Source organism: Juglans regia, chromosome 9 (assembly GCF_001411555.2).
Source record: "Juglans regia cultivar Chandler chromosome 9, Walnut 2.0, whole genome shotgun sequence".
Taxonomy (NCBI): domain Eukaryota; kingdom Viridiplantae; phylum Streptophyta; class Magnoliopsida; order Fagales; family Juglandaceae; genus Juglans; species Juglans regia.
Window position 1 is genome coordinate 17,772,244 of NC_049909.1, and position 20,949 is coordinate 17,793,192.

General features: G+C 36.1%; 2 protein-coding genes across 3 annotated transcripts; one reads left to right on the forward strand and one right to left on the reverse strand.

Moving 5' to 3' along the window:
- The first annotated feature begins 1,574 nt into the window (after window positions 1-1,574).
- On the forward strand, window positions 1,575-9,105 carry LOC109014268 (extra-large guanine nucleotide-binding protein 3-like). Of its 2 annotated transcripts, XM_018996668.2 has the most exons (10): window positions 1,575-1,792; window positions 2,180-2,265; window positions 2,423-3,392; window positions 3,523-3,660; window positions 4,257-4,361; window positions 4,453-4,632; window positions 5,352-5,529; window positions 7,137-7,384; window positions 7,751-7,923; window positions 8,276-9,105. In XM_018996668.2, exons 3-10 carry the CDS (start codon window positions 2,427-2,429, stop codon window positions 8,865-8,867), a joined length of 2,580 nt encoding a protein of 859 aa, XP_018852213.1. In that variant the 5' UTR covers window positions 1,575-1,792; window positions 2,180-2,265; window positions 2,423-2,426; the 3' UTR covers window positions 8,868-9,105. The 2 variants fall into 2 exon arrangements, with proteins under 2 accessions (XP_018852213.1, XP_018852214.1); XM_018996669.2 differs by lacking the exon at window positions 2,180-2,265.
- A 4,040-nt stretch (window positions 9,106-13,145) lies between these two features.
- Window positions 13,146-19,240, reverse strand: LOC109014266 (26S proteasome non-ATPase regulatory subunit 13 homolog A). Its single transcript, XM_018996666.2, has 6 exons — window positions 18,899-19,240; window positions 16,605-17,051; window positions 15,558-15,638; window positions 14,422-14,618; window positions 14,194-14,293; window positions 13,146-13,708 (listed from the first exon to the last, which is right to left on the reverse strand). The coding sequence occupies exons 1-6, from the start codon at window positions 19,049-19,051 to the stop codon at window positions 13,523-13,525; spliced, it is 1,164 nt and encodes a 387-aa protein (XP_018852211.1). The 5' UTR covers window positions 19,052-19,240; the 3' UTR covers window positions 13,146-13,522.
- Window positions 19,241-20,949: the final 1,709 nt, after the last annotated feature.

Here is a 20,949-nt window from a genome sequence, read left to right on the forward strand (position 1 = left end):
TTGTGAACACATTGAAATATTTGGAGGTAGTCAAGCATTGTTCTGAGTTTTTAAACTCAAGAGGGTTCGAAAATGCTTGATCTTGATGCGATCGAATAAGTCTAGGACATTACCAGACACTTTAGGGATGTTACTATGCTGGTCTTCTCTGGGAGAGATTTGGTGTATGTACTCCCTCCTTTCTACAGATGTGCTTGGTGGTCGCACGGCCTATTTATATGTATGAACAAGATTGAGAACATTAGAGAGATGCTGACCTGGGGTCATGCCCACTGTGTGCGAGTGAGAGATATTAAATAGAGGGGCGCCCACATGGGGCTGACCCCCTCCTGTAGTATAACGCATGGCTTTAAGCCATGCGTTATTTGCTTGTAACGCATGGCTTAAAGCCATGCGTTACTGCCGTTACACATGAATATTGAAGGCTGGCCTTTAAGGCCAGCCGTGCAGAGGAGGACTATATCAATTGTGTTTTTGGCACCATCTGAAAAATAGAAAAAGACTCTCTCTCTTTTTTTGTTCTCTCTTGATAAAATACTTAGGTTGTGGATTGATTAAGTGTTACTCTAGTTCTATACTACGTAGTACACTTTCACCACTAAGAGGAAACGTTTGGAATTTATCAATCTGGAAAAACTTGTTGAGCAATTCTTTAAGCTGAGCTTTAGGTACTTTTTCCGCTGTGCATTCTAACAATTTCTAACTCAAGTCCTCCAAGGATATGCTTTGCTCCCACTCCACATTGATAATCATTAAATTATGAATATCATATTAACGTGTCATATGACATCTTAAAATCATAGTAAAAGATGAAGGCCAGCTGTGGAGACATTATTTTATTAGGTCTTGGCTTGCAAAGCAACACACCACACTTAGTAATAATCAATCCTATTTGACCCATGCTTTAGGCCACAACATCATCAAACTAACTTACCTTGATCGTTAGTTGTGTTGTTTAAAATTCTTTGCACTTAACTTTCTCTTTGAATCTAGTGGTCATTTTTTGGGTGGAAGAAGGAGCTCCGACTTCTTTATACTTCCCGGTCGAATCGTTCGAGTACTTACATGCTCTTCTATTCTCTATTCTCTTTAATTTTATTTAAAAATGCAAAAGATATGACACAAGAGATTATTCAGATAAATGTTTTGATAGTTTCGAATTTATTAAGATTATAATATAAATAATTAAATTTATTTATTTTTATTCATTTAAACTTTTGATATAAGTGATGATTTAACAGGATTAGGGTAACAAACCATCTGTCTAGTTTTATTCTTCACTTTTAAGTTTTATTTTCTAAACTTTATTTATTGTTTTAGATATTTATGGGATGTCCACAGATTTCCGTGTATTTTTATTTTCTAAAGTCCTAGAATTATTTTAATTAAAAAATTTTGTCGAGCGTATCATTTACAGACACGCGCCGAGTCGACGCGTGGAGCACAGCTCACCTGTCCGCATCCCTACACGAAAGTCAGACAAACTGGGAAGTGGGAAGGAGCTATCCGGACGACAAGTGGGAAGTGGGGGGTCAATTATTTCAATCTCGCGCTCTCTCTCTCTCTCTCTCTCTCTCCAAACAGGGGAACTCTTTGATATCGATGAATTGGGTTGGGCAAACGTGGGCTTTTGCAGGAGCTTTTGACCTTTCTGGTTCTCCAGGGCCATCAAAACTGAAACAGTAGAAGAAGAAGAAGAAAAAAGAAGAGAAGCTAATATAAGTGCTGCTTGGATTTTATCTGGCTTTCTTGCTTTCATTTTGTCTTTTTACCCCAACACCTCCTCCCTCAGGTACGTACTTGCTTTGCATCGAATATTTTTCCTTCTTAAAAGTTCAGTTATCACTTCCTTTTCATTGATCTTTCTTTTAGGTGATTGATCTTCCTTTGAATTTAGAATTGTTCTCTGTTCTAGTTTATTGGACTTTGCCTCTTCTTCCTATTGTTTTTATTTTTCGTGTTTTGTTTTGTTTTGTTTACGAGTTGTTTGACTATGGTTTCTTCAAAACTTGGGCTAGGAATAAGTTTCAACCTTTTATTGAATTGTGCTACATCAACTTGGGTTCCCTTTTCTGACTACTAATAAAGTGTTTGAAAGTCGAAAAAAGTTCGCAAATTCGTTTTCGTTCCTTTTTAATTTGGCTGAAATTTCTTATTAGTTTGTTATTTATCTTTCTAGTTTGGAGGTTTTAAGGATGACCGGTCGGTTGCGGCTGCTCGATGGCTGTTACCCGTTCTAAGTCGTAATTCACCTTTGTTTACCTGGTTATTCTCTGTGCTTCTCTTATATTTGGCGCTGAATGTCACATTAAGTTTGCTTGGGCTTTTAATTCAGATTATATAGGACATAGTTGCATGCTATTGGTGATATTAAATTAAGTTATAGTTTGAGGCCCTTCTTGAAGATCTGTTAATTTGGTAGTGTTATGGCGAAAATGGAGCAAAGAGGGGGAGAGAGCTGGAGAAAACTGGTGACAAAGATGCTCCCACCAGGAGCTTCTCTCCCTGAAGATGATAGTGAGCTTGATTACTCTATTGCCATGGAGTATGAGGGCCCACCGGTTACTTATGAAGTCCCTAGAGTGGAACCTCTGAATGCAAACTTACATGCGATCCCAACTGCAGATCCCCTATCTGAATCGCAAAGATCCGCTGCCAATGCGGGTCCTCCAGTCGTTGAACCTATAACTTTGCCAGTGTCTTGTATTGCTGGTGTTACGGCTTTGCCTACTCACAGCCCAGGGGTCTCGGGCAGTTCAGAGTCTGTAGCATCTGTCTTGCAAAACCCTGATTCTTCTTCTGCTTCTCCATCAGTTTCTCCAAATTCAGTCCATAATCCTCCTAAAAAGGTTACTAATGAAGTAAGGAGAGCGCCAGTAGTCACTTTTAACACTGTTAATAGATCTGACAGGAAAGAGATTGAGGTTGAGAAGCCAGATTTTATAAATTATGTTGGCGTGTCAAAAGAAAAGAAGAAGAAGAAGAGTAGAGTGTGTTATCGGTGTGGAAAAGGGAAGTGGGAGACAAAGGAGTCATGCCTAGTGTGTGATGCTAAGTATTGCAGCAATTGTGTTCTTAGAGCAATGGGATCAATGCCCGAAGGGCGCAAGTGTGTAACTTGCATTGGTCAGCCGATTGATGAATCAAAGCGGCTGAAATTGGGTAGACATTCAAGGGTATTATCCCGATTACTTAGCCCTTTGGAAGTCAAGCAGATTATGAAAGCAGAGAAAGAATGTTCTGCTAATCAGCTTCGGCCGGAACAGCTAATTATCAATGGATTCCCTCTTAAGTCAGAAGAGATGGCAGAACTACTTGGATGTCCTTTACCTCCTCGAAAGTTGAAGCCTGGTCGATATTGGTATGACAAGGAATCTGGTCTGTGGGGAAAGGTGAGGCATGTTCAACACTATTGATTCACTTTCTTTTTAGTTTGGCATTCTGCAATTGCATGGGTCAGAAATCTTATTTTTCCCAAATGGGTTTGAGTTCTTTTAGCATCTATTGTTGTTGATTTGACAGGAGGGGGAAAAACCTGATATAGTCATAAGTTCCAACTTAAACTTCACTGGGAAACTTTGCCCTGATGCGAGCAATGGGAATACTGAAGTCTACTTCAATGGCCGAGAAATCACAAAGCTCGAATTGAGGGTGCTACGGGTAAGCTCTTTGTTCTTATAAAAGGACATGTATCTTTTTCCTTTTGTCATAAGCTGTAACTCATTGCATTTACGTATAATGGATAATATTCACTCAATCTGAATATTGGATACATGTTATTTGTGTATGCACTTGTGATATTCCTTGTTGGTTCCCTGTCTTATAATTGCTTTGATGACGTATATATATATATATATATATATATTTTATTTGTGCATGCACTTGTGATATTCCTTGTTGGTTCCCTGTCTTATAATTGCTTTGAGGATGTATATTTTTTGGGACATCACTTATCAACCTTCTCGGATGTCAGTTTTGAAATTTCTTAAAAATCTAGTAACTGAAAATGACGGGAGATGACAGTTTTGTTCCAACTTCACTTTCTTTAACAAGAATGGGATTGCATAATGATGATGAGTCCTTCCAGCTTTGATTCTAATACTCTACATCTCATTTACTTGATTTTATTTGGTCTCCTTAAATGCTTTGATATGGTAGCTTACACTCCTTAGTTTGTAGTTATATTTACTTACCAAAAAGAGAAGGGTTTAAAGTTGATCTAATATCCTTACTAGTCTAGTTTTTAATACTTTCAGCTGGCAAAGGTGCAGTGTCCACGTGACACTCATTTTTGGATCTATGATGATGGTCGTTATGAAGAGGAAGGTCAGAACAATATTAGGGGAAACATTTGTGAGAAGGTATGTTCTGAAAAAGTTTGTTTTGAACTTCTCCGTATGGGATTATGGGAACCTTATATGAAACAGTTTGGATTTGCTTTTTGCTAGACAGGCATCAATACGGTTTATCTGTACCCTTTTTTCTTTGCCTGTGCTCCATGGTCAGCCTCATGGACCAAGAGATGAGGCTAGCAATTATACAACAGTTCCAAATTATCTGGAACAGAAAAAAACTCAGAAGCTTCTTCTTCTTGGACTTCAAGGCTCTGGAACCAGCACTATCTTTAAGCAGGTACCGCATCCATACCCATCACAACTAATAATGATATCTGCATCTGCAAACTCATTTCCATATTGTATGACCTTTCCTACTGCTGGGTTCACGCTTAATCTACATTTCATAATCATTTTATTTCAATCATCACAGAAGTTGTAAAATCTGGTGATGATTATAACAAAATGAATTTTAGATCTAGAAGCCTAATTGCTGAGGAAATTCTCCTGAACATTTAAAGCTAAGAACCGTACATTAATGGTTATTTTACTGCATGACCAGAAATCAATTACAAAGTTCATAAAGATTGGGCAGGCTTGAGAATTCTCTTAAGTGGGGCCCCTCATTTTAGCACCTTTCTGGTAAAATAGGCTGTAAAAACACAATGGACTGAATATTGTCTGTTTATTTGATTACAATGTATGGCCAGGGATGTTTGCTTTCAAAATGAATGAACTTTTAAGTTTGAAGGATTTTATTCTTCGGGGTTTGACACGTGTGCACACATTCATTCACGTTAGGCTCCCCCTGGTTCGTTCTGTGGTACCAACTTATTCTCATACAATCACAAGCATATTTACTTGACATGTTTCTTTTATCAAATGTCATGTCCACTGGGTTCCCACAAAGGTCTTTCATCGATACATCTCTTTTGCATTGATGTGCATCTTTTTCCCCTGCATAATTTGTTGCTATTGATGCTCACTTCCCTTGGTACTTTATCAATGACGGAGCAGGCCAAAATTTTGTATGGGAACAATTTTGCCTTAGAAGAATTGCAGGATATTAAGCTGATGATCCAGAGTAACATGTATAGATATATTAGCATTTTGCTTGATGGGCGGGAGCGCTTTGAGGAGGAGGCTGTGTACAGGATGAGAGCACTAGGTTCCCATGATCAGACTAATGATACAGGTAATATCTGCAAATATAATGTTTAATTAGGTTAAGTAGTATAAAAAAAAATTAGGTAAAGTAGTATATGCAGATCAAGATCCTCTAGATTCCTTTTGGTATCTCCCATTTTACATATTATTTTTAATTAAAAGGTTTCTTCATATATTTTCTCACCATTTACCAGCTCAAGAGAATTTTCAAAATTTCCCCTGATTCGTTGTTTCTTGCTAAGCTAGATGTTCAGATGACAACATTTCAACTACTGGGGAATCACGTATAACTTGATTCAGTGGGTTCATCATGAATTAGGTTTGGGTGGCTGGTGATTTTCAGATCTTGTAGAAAATGCCATGACAACTGCCCCCACATGAAAGCCCCATCTGCCGATTGTTTTTATTTTTTATATTATTAAATTGGCTGTCTCTGAAAACTTTGAGAAAGAGCCAATGGATCCTAATTACTGTTATGATTATAAGAACTCCACCTTGGAGTTAGCCTAAAGCGTAGAAGATTTTATCCTAGTTGATACTTCAGTTGTATGAGTAGAATTTGACATTGCCAGGAGATATACTTTTATAGAAATTTTTGTTTACATCTCTCACTACCATTCTTTACGAAAGTATTTGGGTGAAGTCCAGAAACTTCAAATCTTTGATGTAAGTAGAGGGTGCACTACACATGATTTTTCTTAGTTCCAAGAAATGTTATTGCCAACTTGCAACTTTTATGCAGACTGCCCTATGAGTTATTAGCCCTTTCGGCTGCCTATGCATCAAGACTTGTTGGCGATGTATTGCATGTCTATAAGGTTTAAATTCATTGCAATAGTGAATTGTTCCTGTACTTATGTGTGAAATCTTTGTAGCTTTAAGAAACTCCCATCTTTACTTATCAAAAAGAGCTTCCCATACTTACAAAAAAAAAGAAAAAGAGAAAAAGAGCTTCCCATTCTCTTCTACTTAAGAAAACTTGAGTGTATATTTGAATAAAATGTTGTCAGTGGGATGGTTTTCGGGATGGGAATCTTATTGATCACGTTATTTTTGCTTAAGCTTGGACATAATAGCAGAGTTGACAGAAAGAACTTTTCTTAGACTAAATTCAGTTGAAGGAAATGGTTGAATTTGCCAGTAATGTGAAAGGAATAGCCTTGAATCTTGATTTCAACTTTTACCAATAGTTTTAAGCCTAAAAGCAAGGAAAGTATTCAGAAGTTTCTATTATGTATTATCGTCGACAAGTCACTTTAAATAGAATAGGTGTGTTGAGGTGGTATGGAGTCCAAGGCTTCTCAAATTAGAGTCTTAAACTTTGTTAAGGTCAAGTGATTCTTTCTTAGGTGTCGTTTGGATTCGAAGATGAGTTGAGATGGATTGTGAATAGTAATGAGATGAGTTGTGAATAGTAGTGAGATTTGTGAGTTAAAGTTGCTGAATAGTAGTGAATAATAGTGAGATGAGTTGAGATGAGTTAAGATGAGTTGTGATGGACTGTGAATACAAATGAGGCCTTAATGTTGACGTCACGATTATGTTGATCAGGCCATATGCAAAGTGAAAGAAGGCGTTACTTAACTGCATTACAGTGCTTCGAATGTGTAACATCTGATCTCAATCTTGTTTCAGATGGAGAAGTTGATCCTAACGGAATGAGTCAATGTATCTATTCCATAAACCCGAAGTTGAAGCATTTCTCTGATTGGCTTCTGGATATTATAGCCACTGGAGATTTGGATGCATTCTTCCCTGCAGCAACTCGGGAGTATGCTCCATTAGTTGAAGATGTGTGGAAGGATCCTGCTATACAGGAAACATATAAAAGAAAAGATAAGCTTCACTTCCTCCCGGATGTTGCAGAGTACTTCTTAAGCAGGGTATTTCATTTAGACTCTCATTGATATCTTGTTTTGATTTATTCTTCATTTTACAACCTTCCATTGCAAATCTTTACCTTGCTACATGTTTATGTAGTTACCATATGTTTAACTGTTCGTTTATTTTTGGCAAAAACTGAGTTATTCCTGAAAATCAAGTGTGCCCCACTCCTTCCCATTCAAAAAATGTTGTATTGGTTTGTGTCTTCCATCAGTGTGGGTCAATCTGGGACCTTTTGCAGTGGTTGCTGGCCAGATGTGAATCAGATTTATTCTTATTATTTTGAACAATCTCCCTGATTAAGATAAAGTAAATAAGCATTACTCATCTTGGATGGCTACATAAATTAATCTTGTTTCTTTCAGGCTGTTGAGATATCGAGCAATGAATATGAGCCTTCAGAGAGAGACATAATCTATGCAGAAGGGGTGACTCAAGGAAATGGTTTGGCTTTCATAGAATTCTCGCTTGATGATCGTAGTCCAATGTCTGAAAGCTATACAGACAATCTAGAGGCTCCACCTCCACCAATGACCAAGTAATTTTATCTCACTACTCACTATTCTGTGTATGGTCATACAAAATCCCTGCTTGATCCTTCTACTCAGTCTGAATATATCTGGTGTGGCATCTGTCTATGGAATGGCAATCTAGTGATTTCCATGAGTATTGTAAAAAGCTACCACACTAACCTAATCTCCGATCCCATGTGGCCAAGTTGCACCTACCAAGAGCCTTTCTAATTGATTATTATTATTATTAAAATATGGGCATTCATATTGTAATTATTGTTTTGGAAGGTTATATTTTTTGTTTAATATAAGATCTAATTAATATTATTTGTGGTGTATGAATTTGAAAGAATCTTGAACTTTCTTGTGTTTTGACAGATACCAACTTATAAGGGTAAATGCCAAGGGCATGAACGAGGGATGTAAGTGGGTGGAAATGTTTGAAGATGTTCGCGTGGTAGTCTTCTGTGTTGCTCTTAGTGACTATGATCAGATGGGGCTAACCTCAGAAAGTAGTGGCAGTGGACCCGTGCTTCAGAACAAAATGATGCAAAGCAAGGAACTGTTCGAGAGTATGGTTAGACACCCTTGCTTTAAGGACACCCCATTTTTGTTGATATTAAACAAGTATGATCTTTTCGAGGACAAGGTGAATCGGGTGCATTTAAGTTCTTGTGAGTGGTTCAATGACTTCAGTCCGGTGCAGACGCATCACAGCAACCAGTCGTTGGCCCATCAGGCATACTTCTACGTCGCAGTGAAGTTCAAAGACCTCTATGCTTCCATCACAGGTAGAAAGCTTTTTGTGTGGCAGGCTAGGGCAAGGGATCGGGTGACCATTGACGAGGCATTCAAGTATATAAGAGAGGTTCTCAAGTGGGAGGAAGAGAAGGATGACAACTATGCTGGAATAGAGGACTCGTTTTATAGTACAGATGTGAGCTCCTCGCCTTTTGTCAGGCAAGAGTGATATGCTTTTAGGGATCATATTTGTATTGGCTTTACAGCTGCAAGTGAAAAAGGGTAAGAATGTAATATGCTAAGCCATCATCTGCTCCTCAGGTTATGTTTCCACTTCTAATCACCAAGTTTCAATGATATTTTGATTGGGCTGCTTCATGTTGGAATTTTGGTGGCTGTTTTTTTCTCATTTTATGTGGTGACTGTTGATTGATTTTATGTATACACGCGGATTTGAGATTCCTTGATCACAAGGCTTCAGTGGAGGTATATTTCAGATTTTTATTTTTATTTTTATTTTTTGGAAAAATACACAGATCACCTCTTAAATTACCATCATCCAATTTGTAAGTCAGCCCCAAGCAATTTTGGCATTCACCCTAGAAATTGTAATTTATCCGCTAAATAAGATTTTTAAACAAATAACCCGTTACAAAATTAAAATTAAAATTAAAAATAAAAAATGGAAAAGAGAGGAGTAAAGTTTGCTATTACCGTTAAAAAGGGTATTGGTGAATTTCCTTTGAAAAAGGATGGGAAAAGAAAGAAGACTGCTGAATCATTCATGCTTTCTCTGAAACATGAAATTGCCCTTGTAAGCTTAATCCAGGTGCGTCCCCCATAAATAGAGCCCCTAAGCTTCCATTTGCTCATGGCAAGTTGAAGATTTTTGAGATTTTTGTACGATAGATACATTGACACGTGACTTGCAGAAAACATAAATATGAAAGAAGATACAGTTTTTGAAAAAGAAATGTTACTAAAGTAAATTTACAAACAGACGTGTGGCTTAATATACCGCAACAAATTGTAAAACTCTTTTTCATTATAAGCTAGATCTTTTTTTTTTTATAAGTAAACAAATTTTATTGATCAAAGAATAGGCAAAGCCAATACAAAATTCTAATAAAAAAAACAAAGGCATGCCCTAAGCTAAGTAGGCGCATTATAGACAAGAAAATCATGTAGGTCCATGCCATTAAAGTCAACAACAATGGCCCAAGTACAGTGTTCTAAAGAATAAATCTTTCAGCTCCTCCTGCGATCTCTTCTTGTCTTCAAATGTCATGTCATTACGCTTTTGCCATAAATACCACACATGCATATAGGGATCATCTTCCAGACATCTTTAATTTGTTGCACGCCTCTTAGATTTGTCTAGCTAGCCAGCACTGCCACCATTGTCTCCGGCATAATCCAAGACAAGTCTCTACTAAACACCTCATTCCATAACACCCTAGCTGTCTCACAATGTAGTAGGAGATGGTTTACAGACTCTCCCCCTTCTCTACACATGCAACACCAATCTACAATGATTACCCTTCGTTTCATCAAGTTGTCGGTTATAAGAATCTCCCCAACAAGGTTGTCCACACAAAAAAAGCAGTTTTGGGAGGCGACTTATGTCTCCCAAATCTTCTCCATGGAAACTAAGTTTAAAGTTCTTATGTGCGAACCTTATAAAAAGAGCGAATCGAGGATACCCATTTACCATCGGGTATCCATCACAATATATCTTCCTGTTGATTGCTCGGTTTTATGGAGTACAAAAGACTGTAAAAATCTGTAAAACTGTTCATTTCCCAGTCTTGTGCCGCCCTAATAAAAATGATGTTCCAACGAATCTGCCCCCTGGATATCTCCATGACTTTCACCACTGATGCATCTTTAGCACTAACAATATTGAACAATGAAGGAAATATCTCTTGTAGAGTACTATTACTGCACCAAATGTCTCTCCAGAATTTAATCTTAGAGCTCTCACCCAGATGAAGTCTAGTGTGTCGAGTCAATACCACCCATCCTCTTCGAATGTGTTTCCACAAACCCACTCCATACACCCTCTTACTTCTTTAGCACACCATCCCCCCATAAACTTCCATATTTACTCTTAATCACCAACTTTCATTGGGCTTCTGACTTCTAATGCCCAAACCACCATTAGAAATGGGACGGCATACTTTCTCCCACTTGACTAGGTGAAACTTGAACTCCTCCCCCACTACACTCCACAAGAAATCACGTTGGCATTTCTCAATTCAAACCACTACACTTGCAGGTATAGAGAACAGGGATAAAAAAATAAAATGGTAGGCTAGATAAAGTACTTTTAATCAAAGTAATTCTACCACCTTTTGACAATTACATCATTTTTCATCATGCCAATCTCTGCTCTACTTTCTCAATCATTGTGTCCCATAAAGAGGACACTCTTGAAGGAGCCCCCAACGAAATGCTCAAGTAAGTCATAGGAAGTGAGGCTATCTTACACCCCAACGTGTTGGCCACCTGTCGTCAATTGAGAACACCTCCAATTGGCACCATCTCTGATTTGTAGAAGTTCACTTTCAACCTGAATGCTGCTTCAAAACAAAGGAGCAGGGCCTTCTGTGCTCGAATCTGATTTTGATTAGCCTCACAAAAGATAAGTGTATCATCTACAAATAACAAATGAGATATGTTAATGATTCCTCTCTCTGAGATTCCGATCGAAAAGCCATTCACGAAACCATCATTAACCAATGCCGAGGTCATCCTACTAAGCACCTCCATCACAATAAAAAACAGCAATGGCAACAACGGATCTCCTTATCTTAGGCAAAAAAAAAAAAAAACCAATTGAATTGCCATTTATCAACACTGAGAATTTCACCGTTAATATGCACCAACAGATCCACGACCACCACCTCTCCCCAAAACCACACATCCTAAGAAGGTAGAGAAGGAAATCCCAGTTAATGTGATCATACCTTCTCCATATCTAACCTGCAAATGATCCCTATTGTGCCAACCTTCAATTTACTATCCAGACATTTATTGGTAATAAGAACCTCAGCAAGAATTTGTCTCCCTCTTACAAAAACATTTTGGGATTTTGTAATGATCTTCTCCAAAACCTCACTTAGACGATTCGCCAACACTTTCAAAATTATTTTATATACCTCATTCACTAAGCTTATGGGCCGAAACTCCTTAACCTCCATAGCCCACATCTTCTTTGGCATCAATGCAAGAAAAGTGGTGTTAAGGTTTTTTTCAAATTTTCCAACCGAGAATAGCTCCTGAAACACCCTCATAAGATCTTCTTTTATCACTTCCCAACAAGTTTGAAAGAAGCTCATAGAGAAACCGTTAGGCCCCGGTGCCTTGTCTTTAACCATTTTCCTCACTACATCGTAAACCTACACCTCCTCAAAGGCCCTCTCCATCTGAGATACATCATTTAGCCTAATGGTGTCAAAGACAAGACCATCGATGGTAAGTCGTCATCCTTCTTGCTCGGTTAGAAGCTGCTCAAATAAATCAACTACATGATTGTGGATGACCTGGTCTTCCTTATACTCAACACCGTCAATTTTCAACATCTCAATGTTATTGTTTCTCTTACGAGAGTTCACAATTCTATGGAAGAACTTGGTACTTCAATCTCCTTCTCTCAACCACAAGGCTCTCGATTTTTTACTCCATGATGTCTTTTCTAATAATATAATCCTTTCAAAGTCCACAACCAACATTGTCATTTGTGCTAGCTCATCCTGTGTAAGAGGCCGAGTCTCTTGTAATCTCTTAAACTCCTAAATCTCTATCACTTCGCTTTTCTTGCGCTCCCCTATATCTCCAAAAGATTGCATATTCCAAAACTTCAGATCTTTTTTTAGTGCTTTCAATTTACCCGCTAGGATGAAAGTAGAGGTACTCTGAAACTGATACAAGGACCACCATTGTCTCACCCTATCTACAAAGCATTCTGATTTCAGCCACATGTTTTCAAATTTGAAATATTGTCGCCTTCTTTGGAGACCACCAAAATCAAGCATGATAGGGTAATGATCCGAGCAAAGACGAGACATTCGCTTTTGCCATATATCCAAAAAGTGACTTTTCCATTTTGGTGATATTAAGAAACGATCCAATCGAGACCAAATCTAATTATTAAACCATGTGGTTGAACCCCTTGCTAGAGGCAAATCCACCTAATTCAAATCAAAGATGCACTCGAAAAACTGTCATTGTTGACCTCACTCTTCTATTCCCCGAACACTCAACTTATAAATCTTGTAACATTAAAGTCTCCCCGATGCACCAAGAGAGATCCCACTAGTTATATACTGCAGCTAATTCTTCCCACAATAATCTTCATAAACTAGATCTAACATATAATATTAAGCTCCGTCTGTTTATAAACTTTGTTTTGTAAAATCTCTTTTTAGGTATAGAAGTTTTCCAAAAATTGCATAACCCCTATTCAGATGTAGCAGAATATGTAAAAAGTAAAAAATAAAAACCCTGAAAGAAAACGAAATGCATTTCAACAGTATGAAGAATATCACATCTGATTGCATGTAAGAAGAAAATTCCAAATAATTGGTCTGATAACCACTCTAAAGCGTAAAAACGGCCGTTTGTTTTCATTTGATGCGCCACGTCTCTAGGCTTGCATGACACTATAGAACCCATGACCCTGAAGTGAACTACAATAGGGGCTGCTCCTTCCAGGAAACTGATTCAAAATAATTTGGCAAAGAGAAAGGAAGCATAAAACTGGCGGTACTGATCATGCAACTTAAGGAGTTTCACTGTCTCTTTTTTGTTCGGCTTTGATATTTCCCCCCATTTATGTCATGGAATTGTTACAATAGGCATGAGCAAATCAGGAAACAAAAATCAGGATGCAACAAGATCGGGTGTTTCTGCCTCGATGGATACCAAAGCTTTGCGCACTTTATCCAACCAATTGTCCAGACGGTCACGCAAGGATTGGATCTGTGGAATACCCAAAACTCTTGGCTGCACCCAGGATACATGCACGGTTCCCTCAACTTGATCGATTATACCTTCAATTAGATGAACCTGCAGTATGCATCCTCCCAGAGGTTTAAGTATCAAATATAAAATTTTCCATAATAATAAAAATAAAAAGTGAAAAAAAAAGCAAACCCTATCAACTATAAAGCATGTCTCTCTTTTTTTTTTTTTCATCACAATTACAATTGCAATGCTTGTCTATGGGTAGAGAACTAATAACCAACATTTATCGTACACAAATTACGTCAGTGTGAAAGCACTGGATTTTCCTTCTTTGATGATGAAAATTCACCAACCATAACAGTGAGCATAAGTTTTTCCCCGTCCCCAGAAAATTAGAAAAGCTACACCAAACTTAATGAGAAACATATAATATCTTATAAGTTAGAAACCTAAAATATTTAAAATGAATAAACAAATAAACTGACTGATACACATGCAAAGCAGGAAACTTAGTAAAGGTAATACGATTCACAAAGCATGTGAATGTCAACTGCACATTAACGATATTAAAAGACACGTGGACTTACAGATAGGCTCTTGATAAGAAGATGCTCTACATCCTCTATAGAAATTTTTGTGCGCTCAGCAATGATACTCAAAGGTATAGTTCGATCTTCAGAAGATCGGCTGCAAGGGAACATGTAGCAATTCAGTCCAACAATGATTCATACTAATCCTATACAGCAGAAAACCAAAAAACTTATCTTTACTGGCACAAATCAATAGTAAAAGATAATAACATAAAGGTTCTAAACCTGAAAATAATTTCCATCAAGCAGAGAATGTTTATCTTTTCCAACAGCTTCTTCTCGTTCTCGACTAATGCTGGTTGAGCCCTCAGAGCAGCATTATGCACCCGACATAGTTCCTGATAACGAACTAAATCACCAGAGTTGAATGCCTCCAGAATATAATAGAGCCACTCAACCTTTGTCCCCAGAAGACTCTTAATCTGCAGAAGTTAAAAGATGTCATTCCCCAACATGGAAGGCTGCAGAAGAATTTGGTAAGAGAAAATCCTATAGTATTGAAACAAAAGCCTCATTCACTTTCACAAAACTTTTCATCTCATCTCATATAATCATTACAACTTTTTCAAATTTCCACATAAAATATAATAAACAATTCAACCTTTTTCAAATCACAAAACAAAAATAATATTAAAAAAATATATTCTAACAATATTTTATTCAACTTTCAACTTTTATCTCAACTTATCTTATATGCGAAAACAAACGAGGCCTAGTTCATATCATTCTAACGTTTTTCCAGCTTCCCAGGCAGTAAACATTATATCAAAATGTACTCTTATTTCTAAAAATTACAAGGAATCTATAAAAACATCCAGGAACGTTCATAAATGTACTCTTAGTTCTTTAAATATTGCAAATACATTTTACTATTACTAATATTCCAATCTGGACTAATTTGGTTTTGGTGTGTCCAAAAATGAAAGGTAATATAATCGAGTTTGCTCAAGCATTGTAATAAGCATCAATGAAGGAAAATAATTTTGCAAACAGGATGGATAAGCAACCTTATACTACTTGTTTTTTTTTTTTTGACAAGTAAGAAGTTTTATTAATCCAAGTAAATAGACAATAAGAAGTTTTATTAATCCACGTAAATAGACAATACCCAAGTACACAGGAAGTATACAAGAAAGGGCCTAGTTACAAACTACTTGCTATGAAAAGAGCCTTATACTACTTGATTCAACGAAAATAAAGTAATAAACCAGTATGAAAGTATGGCGATTCAAGGAAAGTTCCAAACCACATATAGGTTTTATACATTTGCCTCCCAGGTAATAATATCATTCCATTCAACGCTCTTCCTATACTCAATCCAAAGTGCTACAGATGATAAGAACATTACTGAAGACACTTACAACAGGATGGGCAAGGAGCTCTCCAAAGTTGTAGATGTTATCGCCCAGAAGTGCAGAAAGGGACAAATCGAATGCCAAATCCTAAAATATGAATTCGGGATCCAAAGGTTAGAACCACATAATAGACACAAAAAAAAATACGCAAACAATCTTTATATATATATATATTTTTTTTATAAGTAATCAAAGATATTGTATTCATAGAACTAGGCAAGGCCCAGGTACACAGGAAGTATACATGAAAAAAGGCCTAGCTAGAGGTTACAATAGAAAGGAGAATAAAATAAAACATAATCTAATGATCTTTAATGGTCTAGTTTAAGCAGGATGTCAACAGATGTTACCATTTGTGCACCAATTACAATAAATTTTGAATACATGAATCAAAAAACATACAATTATTTTAGAAAAAGGAACAACAGGATTCAAAAAGATTGAACATAGAGAAGTGCTTCAGGATTCAAAGAAAATGGAGATTTAGGTAATATCTAGTTGCGTTAGCCTCATAATTTCTTTCCATGATGACCTCAGGCAGTAGGTTTTTGACCAAGTGGACTGCTAGAACAATTATCTGAAGCAGTATGATGAATAAATTCTTAGTAGATCCTAGTTAATTAAAAACTTAACATGTTCAGGCCCTGAATTTAAATTTATTTATTACATACACTAGTCATTACCGCCGCCACTAGGTTTTCACACATTGTTCAGCTTGAACATGGGCCTGGCATAATCACCATCGAACTATACCACTCAAACCAGGACACAATCTTGATTTACCTTCCACGGATAATACTTGGACCAAAGAGCATAACACATTTTCTTTTCATACAGTGCTATTAGTTACAATTCCACAGATCCTGTAGGCAACCACTGGCATGTAACTTAGCAAACCATCAGTGGGCCACAATCACACAATTCAAACCTTCTGGTATGAATGTAAGATGAAATGCCAAAATGACCTAGGCGAGAGAAAGCAAACCAACAATTATTTTATGCAACCACTGACACGTAAGCCAGAGAAAGAAGAGCACAATCAAAATCACATACCAGTTTAAATGATTCTGAGAGAGACTCCACTGATGTATATGCCAGATAAAGAAGAGCACTTTTATAGAACTCGGCAAATTCTTTACGAAATTTATGGTACTGAGATGAAACCCAGTAATGGCTAGCATACACAGATGGATCAATGTCAGTCATACTGTCAAGGGCAGTCTTTCCATCTTCTAGAAGTTTCTTGCACTCTTTTTGGTTCCCTTGCTCGAGTTTGAATGTGGCTATTTGCATGTTGATGTAAAGTATTGGCTCTTCAATACGCTGCTCTCTGGTGGCTCGAAGTTTCTCGATCACCCCTTCAAGATAGGTAATTGCAGCTTCTTTCTCTGCATACTGCCTAGAAACTATGACAGCAAAGTGTGCAAGCTTGAGAAGATTGATTTTAGTTTCAAAGTCGGTGATGAAATTGTGATATAACTGTATCAGAGCATCACCGGCCTGAAATTGAATTTAACGGGAAAGAAAAATGTTAGATGCATATGGAAAGGAAACATAGACAAAGATAAATCACATTTAATCTTTTCCAAGTCCAACAAGTTGGGAAAACATGTTTAAGGAGAGCAATGTCCAATCTCATATGTATACCTCCGGTGTACTTGGGCTATGCCTATCTTTATCAACACAATTACTTCTTAAAAAAAAAAAAAAGAGAGAGCAATGTCCATCCATAGTACCCAAGCCAATAAATAAAAACATAGTAGTAGTGCAAAATCATGGTTAATCACTTAGACGATGAAATTGACTTGGCAATTGAATCAGATACTCTGCATCAAAATGTATTTGAATAGGAAATATAGCACTGGATCTACAATGAGCAATGCTACACAACCTCCCCAACCTCCACACACCACCTTTTTTTTTAAATCTTTATATTTTTTAATATTTTTAAAAATTTTTTTTTTTTGAGCTTATTCTTTTTAAAATAATTTTATTTTTCTATTCATTATTCATATATTAAAAATTTGATGAAAGAAAAAAATAATAAAAATTAAAAAATGTGTGGTGTGTGGAGGTTGGGAGGTTGTATAGATTTTTTCTAATAACATAGCCTTATCACATTTTATATAATACAGCAACTAAAATTTCACAAGTCCTTACGCCGGAGGATTTTTTATCAATATTGTTTGTAGAGGATACAGACAAAGCAATGGTAGCCAAAAGTTTGACTGGCAATCATAACAACTAAGGGCTTGGGGTCATTATGCAAGAATAGGAGAACTATTAAATGACCAAATATAAATAATATTCCTTGGCTGCATGTCATTGATTCCCAATCACACCTCACCCTTTGGGCACAGTTTACAAGATCCATTCATAGCAAAGATACCAACAGACTCATTTCTGCATGTAATTAATGTCTAATAACCAATGACACTCCACCCTTGGGGTACACAGTTCACAAGACCCATTCATGGCAAAGACCTTGACAGACTCATTTTACTTCTATGGTTGTCCCTATCCATAGAATACTGCACAATCTGTTGGAGTTTATCGTGTTTAGAAAAACCTCATGACCTACAATATACACATAGGTGAAAGGGCACTCCTTCAATTACTCCAAATTCAGAATAATGACTTACAAATCAAGTAAACACTATAACTATACTCCGATAACTTTGATCCATTAACCATGCATCTTAATATAATTATATAAGTCCATGGCGTGCGCACACACACTGAACCAGTTTACACCAAAAAGTATTAATCACGTGTGATATGTAATAAGTATTCTAACTCGAGAAAAACTACTATATATTTTGTATGACGGTTGTAAAACAAACAACCAAAACTGAATCCCTTTTAATTTTTTTCTCGATGGGAAAACAAGATTTTATTGATAATGATAATAGGCTTAGCCCAAGTACACGGGTGAATCCCTTTGCAGACTAATTTCAATCTCTCACATTCAATTCTAGAGATAAGACTCAATTTCTCTCCTGCCTACATTATCCACTCATATATAGGGTCACCAATAATAAGCTAAACACGAAACCAAAAAATAATGTAATTGTCATGCACACTACAAATAGTTTTTTCAATGTTATGATCATCGGCACGTTAAAACCCCTAATTCCCACATAAAACCTCAGTTCATAACGCAGAACCCAATTTCCCAATCTTCATTTTCAATGGAAACCCTAATTATCCAGGAAGAAAACAAAACCAAACTCCGCCTCACTATAAAAAGGGGCGTTTTGAGATTCAAAAACCCTAATCCTCAAATCCATACACGCACGAAAATACTCGGAGCAGAAGAATAGGGTAGCGAAAGAAAGCACGCAGACCTGGAATACGGCGAGGGCGACGAACTGCTCGAGCTTGGCGGTAAGCTGGTGCCAGAGCTTCCTCTGGTACAGATCTGCGAGAGAGGCGTACCAGTCGGCAAGCTCCGGATGCGCGTTGCGCAGCGACTCCAGGTATTGCAGCGGCGCAGCCATGTCTGTGACGCACGGAGAGAGAGAGAGAGAGAGAGAGAAGAGCCGGTTTGTATTTATAAGAGAGAAGCTTCTTTTTCTTGAGTTCAAAGAAAAGAACAAAAGATACTGAAAGAGTGAAAGTACAGGAACGCCTTAGGTTCGTTTCTGGATCAACCCGGTTTCTATTTTTGAAGACCTTTATACCTTAATAGAGGAATGATATTTTTAATCGTGTATATGTAAATGTTATATAATTGTTTTGAAAAAAAAAATAAATATAAGATTTATATAATAAAAAAATTAATTTTTTATGAATAGATTTTTTTTTTTTTAAATAATTATATCGCATTTACGTATTTCACGACTATATATAACATTATTCATAGAACAAGAAAAACATTTTTAAATTCTTTGCTATAAATGATATTTGCAGTGTTTGATTGCTCTCTCGTATCCCTTTACAAATAATTAAATCTTATGATTAGATGAAAAAATTATTTATTAATGGTGACTCCCATTTTTTTTAATGATGAATATGTACAGACTGTACACTATAAAATTATATAATTTGTAGGGAATTTGCACAATTACAAATATAACTTTTTCTTAAAATTTGAATTTTTTTCTTGAATTTCATATTTACCCATTTTTTCTATAAATATCATCTCTCTAAAAATAATATCACTTTAGGTAAAAACCCTCTCCTTATAACGTAATTATAAAAATGGTCTTGTATCATTTGAACCCTTGGTATCGTAAAATTATACTTTTAATTGTGTAAATAAAATATCTAAATTGATAAAACAAATAAATACATTTTTTCATCCCGAAACTATCAAACTATCTTATATTTTAAGTACGAGTTATAAACATAACAGTTTATATTATCAAATTATTATTTCGAATAATATATAATAGTAGAGTATATAAATACCGTATAATCGTTTAAAAAAATAATAAAATCTACTATTAATTTTTTTTCATATAGATCTTATATATATATATATTTTTTCAAATAAATTATATAGTACTTAAGAACTCCATCATTATAAATATGATTTCTCTGTAGAGAAATATAGTCAATTCATCCCCTCAAGTTCGGATAGCTATTTAGCCCTAGGTTGCATAGCCTTTGTTGCCAACGGAGAGTGTCGTCCGAGAATGAAGATAAATGGGCTGGGCTGGGCTCGAAAGTCGGATGGTATGCTGATGGGCCAGTTTGTTAGAACTGGATTGGGTTTTAATATGTTTGGACGTAAGAAATTAAAAAAAAAAAAAAAAAAGAAATTAAAATCTTCAGAAAAAAAAAAAAAAAAAAAATTCTGAGTAGGAAGTTTATAAGATTTTCTGAAAGTGGTGAATATATTGAGAAATGTTTTTATTGGGATCGGAAAAAGTGGTGAAGTCTGTTGAAAATATATTTAGGAAGAAAATTGATTTTAGTCGCTTTTTATTTGGTTTGTAAAACATAAGATGAAAATTATTTTGATGGAACGATGTTTGTATTGAGAGTGAAAAAAAAAAATCGAAGGATTTTTAAAAACTTCTTATTACCCAACATTTAGGTTTGCAGCATTTTCTTGGGATTTTTTTTTTTTTTAAAAAAAAATTCTTAGATAATCTAAAGACATATAGTGACTAAATTAGATTTAGGCCCCAACATTTAAGTTTTCATCTCATCTCATCTCATTATTATAATTTTTCTAAATTTTTACACAAAATATAATAAACAATTCAACTTTTTCAAATCCCAAAATAATAATAATATTAAAAATAATATTCTAACAATATTTTATTCAACTTTTATCTCAACTCATTTCATCTTAACTTACTATCCAAACTGTACCTTATACACATATTGTACTTGTACCATATTCTCATTGCACTATGTTGATATACAAGGTGGAACTAGGATTTGG